The sequence below is a fragment of the Tupaia chinensis genome, unplaced genomic scaffold, assembly GCF_000334495.1.
Source record: "Tupaia chinensis unplaced genomic scaffold, TupChi_1.0 Scaffold142384_1, whole genome shotgun sequence".
Classification (NCBI taxonomy): Eukaryota; Metazoa; Chordata; class Mammalia; order Scandentia; family Tupaiidae; genus Tupaia; species Tupaia belangeri.
Genome location: NW_006202232.1, coordinates 170196 through 179856, shown reverse-complemented (window position 1 = coordinate 179856; position 9661 = coordinate 170196). Strand labels below are relative to the sequence as shown.

The following is a 9661-nucleotide window of genomic DNA, read 5'->3' as shown; positions in this document are numbered from 1 at the left end:
GCTTCCGGGGCGGCAGCCACCTGGCCCGGCCCCCTCCGGCCCCGCCTGCTTCGGCGCGGCGAGGTGATTCACTCGCTCCTTCGCCCCGGGGCCCCCTTCCCGGCCAGACGGCTGGCAAGACGGCTAGGTGTGCAGCGTCCCTCGAACCCGCGAGCAAGCAAGCAGATCTTACCTGCCCCTAGGGATTCCGGCCCACACCATGGCGGATTCGGAGCGCCTCTCCGCCCCCGGCTGCTGGATCGCCTGCACCAGCTTCTCGCGCACCCAAAAGGGAATTCTCCTGTTGACTGAGATTGTGAGCGTCCTGGGGCTGGCGGGTGGGCAATGGCGGAGTGGGGTGGCTGGACTACGCGGACCTGGACGGTCATGGTGAGGCACGCATGTGGTCTGGGTGCTCAGCAGTGGGGCGCAGGTGGGTTGATTCGTGGTGGACAACGGAAACTAGGGGCGCAGGGTGAGTCTGTACAGTTTGGAGAAGGTGGTCGAGAGCGGGTGGCCTACCGGGTGAGGCGAAAGCCTATAACGCTTATGGGGTACTTCGTAAGGGGATCCCACGTAGACTCATCAGTGGGTACATCGAAGGGGCCGGGGTGGGGGGAGCGCTGGGAGATGGGGGCTTCCCCCGGCAGGGCGTGGCGCGGCCTGGGCACTGGCAGGCGGGCTGGCAGCGCGCCCAGGGGCAGGGCCTGTTGGGGTGGGGCCCGCTCTAATCCCGCGGGACAGGGCGCTCCTCCCTTTGCCAGTTCTTCCTCGCTCTTCTGACTGGGCGAGAGGTCCGTAGTTCCTAGGGCAGTTTAGCAGCCTCTGTTTCCCGCCCCCTTCAAAGTGGCCCCCGCCTTTGGGTCATTTATAAAAGGAGTGCAGTGCCTTTAATAGAGCCCTGCCTTTCTGGTGTCACTCACTGCTTCCCAAAGGGGTTGTCAGGAGAACCGCTTGTCCCGCCCCTCAAGGCCATGAAGCAGACGCCTGCAATGCTCACCAAACACCTGGCAGAGCCACTCCCCTCAGGCCACTTATATCCTAGAAGGGAAGAAGGGGCACACTGAGTCACTTAACCCTACTTCTTACTTTCTGGGTGACCCTGGGCAAACCACTTAACCTCTCTGTGCCTCAATTTTCTCACCTATAAAATAGATACTAATAATATATAGTACCCAGTTCATTAGATTAGGTTGTGATGAGTAAGTGAATTAATACCTGTAAAACTTTTTTTAAAGAGAGACAGGAAGCGAGAAATCACTCTCCCCGCAGGGGAGCTGGCCATGGGGTAATCCCTTCTCCCTTCTCCTCTCTCGAGATCTTGGGCATGCACACGCATGTGCCTGGGACTCGAACCATGGTCGACTATGTGGGAGTCCAGTGACGTAACCATTATGCCTTTTGCTGGTCCCAATACCTGTAAAGCTTTTAGAACAATGTTCGGAACACAGTGAGCAAACACAAATGTTTGCTGTATGTGCTTCTCCCAGTCCTGGTAGGTGGCTGAATTTGAGGCCTCCAATTTAAACCAATTTCCTTAACCCTGAGAGCTGATCTGGGCCCCCCTTCCTATGTCATCCTTCCAGATACTGTGCTTGGTGATTCTGATCTGCTTCAGCACCTTGGCTTCAGGGTACTCTTCCCTGTCAGTGATTGAGATGATCCTTGCTACTGTCTTCTTTGTCGTCTACATGTGTGATGTGCACACCAAGATCCCCTTCATCAACTGGCCCTGGAGTGTGAGCAGGGGCCAATAATGGCGAGGCTGGGGAGGGGCTCGGGTGGTTGGCCTTGTCGTGAACTACAGATGCTGACTTTCCAATTCTCTTTCAAACATTTAACAGGATTTCTTTCGAACTCTCATAGCGGCAATCCTCTACCTGATCACCTCCATTGTCGTCCTTGTTCAAAGAGGAAACCACTCCAAAATCACTGCAGGGGTAAAGTCCATGGAGGAAGCTCCAGAATACAGAGAGAAGGGTTTGAGGACCCAGGAGTCTCTGCTTCTGGCAGAAAGTGTGTGACCCACAGTAGGCCACTCATGCCCTCAGGGCCTGCAGGAAGGTCTGTCCCAAGCCCTGGGTTTGCCTGCTAAGATCTTCATTTGCTGTAAAAGAAGGCTGTCCCTTGTCTGGCACAGTGACCTTTGTGGGAAGTACAAACAGGTGGACCCTTTGTCGACACACTAGACTACCATCTTCTAGAACTTCATCTTAGATGTAGTATGAATTATGTCCCTTACTCCTACCTGTGGGGCCAGGGTGTGGCAGTCCTGTCTTGGGAGATACTAGAAGGAGGGAGGGTGGAGTGGAATCAAGTTTCCTAGCTTTTCCCTGGGGCTCTCTGGCTTCCCTACCTGGGGCTTGAGTGACCAGTTTGCATGGGACAGTAGCTGGAGGTGGTGGATACAAGGAGGTAAGAGGCTGAGTAGGCCAGCCACCTAATCCAACACCCCTCGCTCCCATTCTGTCCCCCAGGTACTGGGCCTAATAGCTACATGCCTCTTTGGCTATGATGCCTACATCACCTTCCCCTTTCGGCAGCAAAGACATACAGCAGCCCCTACTGGTAAGTTTGTGTGTGTGTGTACGTGCGTATGCATGCACATGCATGTTTGTGTATTGCTCAGAGGGCAGAAGAGTAAAGGAAAGGGAGGAGCCAGTGGAGGGATGGTGTTTAAGGTAGCTGGATCCCATAATGCCAGCTGCTCGCTTGGTTTGAGTCCTAGACCCAGGAGCTTGAGAAACACCCTGGGTGAATTAACATGTGTGCCCAAAGTCCCCAAAGGAGGGACAGATGGAGAATGGATTGCCATATGACTATCCCCCATGGAGGGTGCTTTCTCACTGGAAAAAAAAAAGGGGGGGGGTCTCCCAAGAGCATGAATGCCAACACTGTCCCTTAAAACCTAATGGATTTTATACCAAGAAGTACCATAAGCTTCAGTAGTTTTGTCTGTACAATGGGCACACAGGTCTAGCCAATGCTTTCTCTTCTTCATGTGCAGACCCCGCAGATGGTCCGGTGTAGAGGAATTCCTCTCAAATCTCAGTGATCTACAAATGACTCCTCCCCAGCCCCACAACACTCTCAGCCAACCAACTCCCAGCCTCTTGTTGAAGTAAAAGTGCCTTTATTGGAGAATTTTGTCTTCCACCCTGCCAATCAACCCTCCTGGGAGTGGCCACACACATGGTGTGCCTAGGTTCCCTTTCCTTCTGCAGTATCCCAAAGGAAACACCAGTTCTGCCTGGATCATGTCCCCACCTTAGCCACAAAATGAGGGAGGAGGGTGCCTCAGATTTTAGACTCCAGGCCTCAGGTTGTGACCCACTCCAAATAAATAACCTCCTTGGTGTGGGTGGTGGTTCTGTGGAGGGATAAATAAATAATAAACAGATTGTTAAAGTATATGATAATGAATAAAGGAATCCTTTGATCAAATGTAGATAAATCTCAAGCATCAAGAGGGGGACCTCCAGGGAGGGCCCCCAAAGGTGGGAGCTGGAGCAAGGAGGCAAAGAAGCCAGGGCTGTTCTACAAGTATTAAATGACAATAGTTACAAACAGTGGAGGGAAGAAGGAAAGGATTTATGACGGAGTTTGGAGGAGTGGTCCTCCTCTGTACTGACTGGAGAATGGACTGCCTGCCTTCAAGCCACGATGCAGTTCTTGTCTCTGGCCTGGCGAGGCATCCCTGGGCGAGAGTCTCCAGGGAGAGGTGGGGGCTGGGAGTTGAAGGTTTCAGCTGTGGCGCCCTTAGCTGCCATGGGTCTGCACAGGTGTGGGGGCAGTGGGATGCGTTCCCCCAGGAAGAATCCATCATCCTCTGAGGACTCCGAACTGGGGCTGGAGGGTGAGCTGGAGCAAGATCCTGAGTCTGACCCTGATCCCAAGTCACAATGATAATGGCGACGTCTGCCAGGGTGGCGGTGGTGATGGTGATGATGGCGGCGATGGTGGCGGCTTGAAGGCCTGGGTGGGGGACTGCGAGGCCTCCGGCGCTGGGCCGGGGGAGCACTCAGGGTCCGCCGGGGACCTCCCTCAGACACCAGAGGATCACGGAAGCTGACACGTGGGGTGCTTTGGCGACCAAAGGCACTGTCCTCTGGGTGCAGGTCTGCCTGGCTGGGGGACTCTGGAGGTGGGTCAGGTGCACTGCGGAGCCCCAACTCAGGCATGGAGTGGCGGTGGGGGCCTCCTCTTAGAAAGCGGGAGGGTTCCTCTGGGCCTGCAGCTAGAAAGATGAAACTATTTCCTGTATTGCCCTTCCCATCCCCATGGGGGAGGCCTGCGGAAGGGCCTTCTTTCCACCACCAGGACTGGGAAAGTGGCGACAGAGGTCGGGGACTGGCAAGGAGATGAAGAGTCTGGAGAGTAAGCAGCCTAGGGCAGGCTGGGCTCTGGGTGCAGAGAGGGTTGGAAGTAAGAACACCTAAAGATCAAAACAGGATTGGGGTATGGGGTGTGCAGGGCCTAGGTGCAGAGGGTGGCGGGTAGGAGGAAAGTTGCAGGAATTTGGGCTCACAAGTTGAGGTTGGGGGTCGGTCTTATACAGAAGGGGGGGCAAAGCCAGGGTTCACAACGGGAGTGTAGCACGGGCTGGAGTCTAGGCCTGGGATGGTGTGGGGAAGGAGGCTGGGCTGAGAGTGGGTGGGGCCTGGACATAGCAGGTGTAGGGCCTGGGCAAGTCAGGGCGAAGGGCCAGAGTCGAGGCAGGGGGCGGGGCGAGTCTGAGTGAGGCTGAAGGATTAGCTCACCAGGCGCTGACTCGGTGCAGGTGCCTTTGGTGGCTGTCTCAGACACCCCCTCCACAGCAGAGAAAGAGGCTGCAGAGGCTGTGAGAGGTGCGGTGACTGTGCCAGCACTCCAGCTGCGGCGGCCAGGCCCTGGGGTAGTGGGCTCGGACCCAAGGCTGCAGGCTCGAGAGCAGAAGATCAGGGCCCGGCGTTTTGCGGGGCAGGAAGGGGCGGCCCAGCAGGGCTCGTCCGCAACGACTACAGCAGAAGCAGCGGTCGGAGGCATGCCAATGCTGGCCCTCGTAAGCCATCTGCCCTTGGTCCAGGCCTGCAGGGATCAATGCAAGGTGAAAACTGAGGCAGAATCCCCCACCTCTACCCCAGGCACATTCCCACCTCTCCTGAATGGGGCCCTATTCTGGAGAAAGCAGGAAACTCGAGATTTGACCCTCACCCCTTGGTTCCTCATTCTTCTCTCTTGAACATTGGCTGGCTAGTCTCCCCTCCCCCCTTTTCCCCAGGGTGCCCCCTCCCAGAGTGGGGGAAGGCATTGGACTTCAAGATGTGGGTCAGGCTTAGACATTAAGAGATGGCTTCAGGTGGAAGGAAAGTGGAAAGCTGGACCTGAGGAAGAGGAAGAGGTGCCAGCAGGGCTTAGAAGGGAGGGGTTTTGGGACCAGCAGTTGGCGTAATGGGTATGTTGCTGGACTCCCATGTAGTCGACTGCGGTTTGAATCCTGGACTCGGTGGCTTAACGGCAGTCGTGTGGGCATGCGTGCCCAAGATCCTGAGAGAATGGAGGAGAAGGGATTGCCACATGGTCATCCCCCCCCAAGGGGGGAATTTCTCTCTCTGTCTTTTTTTTTTTTGGAGAGGTTTTTGCTATAGGGTGCGTGTGCTCACCAGGAAGACAGAGACAGAGAGACAGAAAGCGAGAAATCACCCCTCAGGGGGGATGGCCACGCCGCAATCCCATCTCCTTCATTCTCCTCTTGGAATCTTGGACAAGCACGCACACGTGCCCGGCATGAGTTTAAGACACGGGATCTGGGACTAGAACCACAGTCAACTACGTGGGAGTTCAGCAACATAGCCATTATGCTAACTGCTGGTCCCATCTCTCCCTTTCTGGCAAGTGCACGCGTCCTATAGCATAAACCTCTCAAAAAAAAAAAAAAAGGGGAGGAGCCTTGTGGGACAAGAATTAGAGGGCACTCTGGGGATAGTTTTCGATGTGTAGCTGTAGTTTAGTGTTGTGTAGGTAGGTAGGTATAGCATAGTGGAAGATATTGGAAGTGGGACTTGCAAGTGAAGAGTACATAACTTTTAAAAAAAATTTGCTATAAGGTGTATATACTTGCTAGAGATAGCCATGGAGAGAGGTGAAGTGAGAAAGCACCCCTCATGGGGGATGGCCATGCCACAGCCCCTTCTCCCCTATTCTTCTCTTGTGATTTTGGGCAGGCATGCACACACACGGTGTATTTTTCAAGCACCAGGTCTGGGACTGGAACTGTACAGTTGGCCATGTGGGATCCAGCCATCTTCATTTATTTTTTTAAAGAGATTTTTGCTATAGGTTGTGTGAGTTTGCTGGAGAGACAGAAAGTGAGAAATTGCTCCCCAGGGGAGATGGCCATGCCATAATCCCATTTCCTCTTGAGATTTTGGGCATGCACACACACGTGCCCAGTGTTAGTTTTAAGCCACCAGGTCTGGGATTTGAACCACAGTCCACCACATGGGAGTCTAGCACCTTAGCCACTATGCCACCTGCTGGCCCCAAGATTCAGCCATCTTAACTGCCACACCACCTGCTGGCCCCAAAATATAGGCCTATGGTACTGGGGCTAGACTTACAGTATAGGGTATAATGGGGGGTGGGGCTTGAAAGACAGGAGGAATCTTGGTGGGGCAGGGCATGGCCCCACGGTCCATCTGTCCCTCAGTCCAGTCCCCTCATGTTCACCCACCGATGTGCTCCCCACAGCCATCACAGTATTCTGCATGGCGGGCCTCGTAGCAGGCGCAGCAGTGGGGGCGGCTCTGACGCATGACATAGCGCTGTCCTCCTAGCGAAGCTTCACATTCGAAGCAGCAGAAGTGGCCCATGTGCCAATGCCGGCCCTCAGCCTCCGTGCATTCAGGGGAGAAGATGATCTGGAAGGCGTAGGTCACCTGTGGCTGTCAGAGGGCCTGCCCTGGGCCCTGCCTGCCCTCCACTCCCACCCTGGACAGGGAAGCACAAACCTCGTCACATGCTTGGCAGCGTGGACGCAGGCGTTCGGCATGGTGGCGTCCACAGTAGACCTTGCCAGCATGATAGAAGTAGATGAGGTCGACAAGCAGCTCCCGGCATGTGGTGCACACGAAGCACTGTGGGTGCCAGCAGGCACCCAGGCCTGCACGGCTGGCAAACACTGCGATGTCCCCGCCTCCAATCTGCTTCCCACACTGCCAAATGACAGACACTCTCACCATCACCAGGATGGTCAAATGGATGGGATTAGCAAGGTGTTTCCCACCTGGGTCTTCTCCATGGTAAACCTTTGCGACTGGCCTATTTTTTCTTTTCTTTTCTTTTTTAAAACTTTATTATAAGCCATATGTGCTTGTCAGAGAGAAACAGAGACAGAGAAAATGAGGGAGCACACCCTAGGGGTTTGACCATGATGCAATCCCTTATCTTCCATTCTCATCTTGGGATTTTGGCCACAGACACACAAGTACCTGGTGTGTTTTTTAAGCCACTGGGTCTGGGACTTGAACTGCATAGTTGGCCATGCAGGATCCATATGCTTTAACCATCATGCTATTGGCTGGCCCCTACAGGAAAACTTTGAGACAGGCTCCACTTATACAAGGAGTAGGTGGATATGTTGGGGGGTGCACCTTAAGAGACTCACTATGCTAATGGGGAAACCACTGAGACAGACCAGGCCCAATGCAGGAACCATAGAGATAGTCTCCACCCACTGGGGCCTTAGCAACAGACCTCACCTAACAGTACGATTTAAAGGCAGATCCACCTACCATGGAGGGTCTTGGAGACAAATTCACCTACCACTAGGCTCTGGAGACAGGCCTCGTTACTGTGGGTCAGTTCTTAGATAAGTCCTGGCTACAAGAGAGCCAGAGAAACAGCCCAGGCCCCATGTCTATTTATTGCGTGGAGGGGAGCAAACCACAAAGAAGTTACCCCAGGATTTCCTTAGAGACAAACCACAGCCAACAGTGGGATGTGAGGGACAGGTTTCCCCCACCAGGGGGTTCTAGAGACATGCTCTGTCCATCAGGAGAACTCAGAGATAGACGTTCCCTGCTGGACAGTGACATGTGAAGACCCTAGAGACAGCCCACCAGGGCTTAAAAGGGAGGCCTCATCTTCCAGAGCCTGGGAAATGGGCCCTGTACCCCAGGGCTTGGAACAAAGGCACTGCTTACATACTGAGGCCCTCCATGGCTCACCTCCTCACAGATGGCCCCAGTGATGGTCACTGGGAAGATGCGCACGGTACCACGTCCCAGATTCTCCCGCTTCCGCTGCTGGCTGAAGGCTCTGAGCTCTTTCTTCTCCTCCTCTCCCAGTGCTGTGCAGTACTGTGCCTGGGGGTGGTAGGGGTCTTCCAGGCTCCTCGCTTGTTGCCTGCCCCGCCCCTCTTCCAGACTTCATACATGCTCAAAAAGTTTACTTGTAGGCCTTTGTATAGATGGTGCCTCCTGCCTGAAACATCCACCGCTTACCCCTTATTTCAAGGCTCTGCTGTGGTTTGGCCAAGGAATGTCCCTTGATGGCTCCTGCCTTTCCAGACCTCTCACAGCAGACCAGATTGCTGTTCTTCCTTTGACCCACCCCATTTCTCTCCAGCTACCCTGCATTTGCCCAAGCTGTGCCCCATACCTGGCATCTCTCCTCACCTCACTGTCATGTGGGGGCAGCTGGTGCAGCAACTGCTTGATCCTGTATTTCTCCCCGGGACTGTTGACGTAAGGGACCTTGTCTTCTGGGAGGCAGCTGAAAAACTGGTATACCTTGGAAGACATGGAGGGTGGGAGAAAACAATTGAGATTAGCAGTGATTTGGGATGTCATGAGATGGTGGGTCCTTGCTTCTCTGAGAAAATGAAGTCATGAGAAGAAGGGACCAGATGGTGCAGTAGTAAAACGCAGTGCCCTGGAGGCTGGCCATATGGGAAGGTTTGGGTTTGAATCTGGAGACCTTCCTGAGTGTGCTGACCACATGCATGTGCATAATCCCAAGCTGGCTGATGATGGGGTTAGATTGTGGTGTCAGGACACTGTTGGAAATGCTATCTCTCTGCCTCTCTTTGTCTCTTGTTTACGGCAGAGATAAATAAGTAAACTTGGGAACCAGCAGTTAGCGTAATGGCTATGTCGCTGGATTCCCACGTAATCAACCGTGGTTCGCGTCCCGGACCCGGTGGCTTAAATCTCACGCCGGGCACGTGTGCGTGCATGCCCAAGATCCCGAGAGGAGAATGGAGGAGAAGGGATTGCGGCGTGACCATCCCCCCTGGGGGGGGTGATTTCTCGCTTTCTGTCTCTATGTCTCTGTCTGTCTGGCGAGTGCACGCGCCCTATAGCAAAGAAAACCTCTCCAAAAAATAAATAAATAAATAAATAAGTAAGTAAACTTAAAAAAAGTCATCAGGAGCCACCAGGTGGCTGGTGGTTGGGGTGCTAGATCCCACATGGCTTACTCTGATATTGGAGTTCTGAACCTGGCAGCCTGAGAAACATGCCGGTGCATGTATGTGTGTGCCAAAAATCCCAAAAGGAGAATAGAGGAGAAGGGACTGAAGTGTGGCCATCTGCACTAGGGGGTGATTTCTCACTTTTCCTCTCTCTCTTTCTTTCTCTAGTGAGTGTACTCGCCCTATAGCAAAAAAAAAAAAAAAAAAAAAAAAAAAAAGACATCAGAA

At 53.9% G+C, this 9661-nt stretch overlaps 2 protein-coding genes across 2 annotated transcripts in view; one reads left to right on the top strand and one right to left on the bottom strand.

Moving 5' to 3' along the window:
* The first annotated feature begins 41 nt into the window (after window positions 1–41).
* On the top strand, window positions 42–3392 carry PLP2 (proteolipid protein 2). Its single transcript, XM_006163505.3, has 5 exons — window positions 42–295; window positions 1566–1718; window positions 1824–1919; window positions 2457–2547; window positions 2987–3392. The coding sequence occupies exons 1-5, from the start codon at window positions 200–202 to the stop codon at window positions 3007–3009; spliced, it is 459 nt and encodes a 152-aa protein (XP_006163567.1). The 5' UTR covers window positions 42–199; the 3' UTR covers window positions 3010–3392.
* The window catches only part of PRICKLE3 (prickle planar cell polarity protein 3), an 11244-nt gene continuing 4842 nt past the window's right edge, over window positions 3260–9661 (bottom strand). Inside the window, 7 exon segments of the mRNA XM_006172178.3 lie at window positions 3260–4216; window positions 4740–4935; window positions 4937–5046; window positions 6692–6878; window positions 6969–7172; window positions 8187–8324; window positions 8637–8750. Of these exon segments, the coding sequence (XP_006172240.1) occupies window positions 3633–4216; window positions 4740–4935; window positions 4937–5046; window positions 6692–6878; window positions 6969–7172; window positions 8187–8324; window positions 8637–8750 (1533 nt within the window). The 3' untranslated portion in view covers window positions 3260–3632.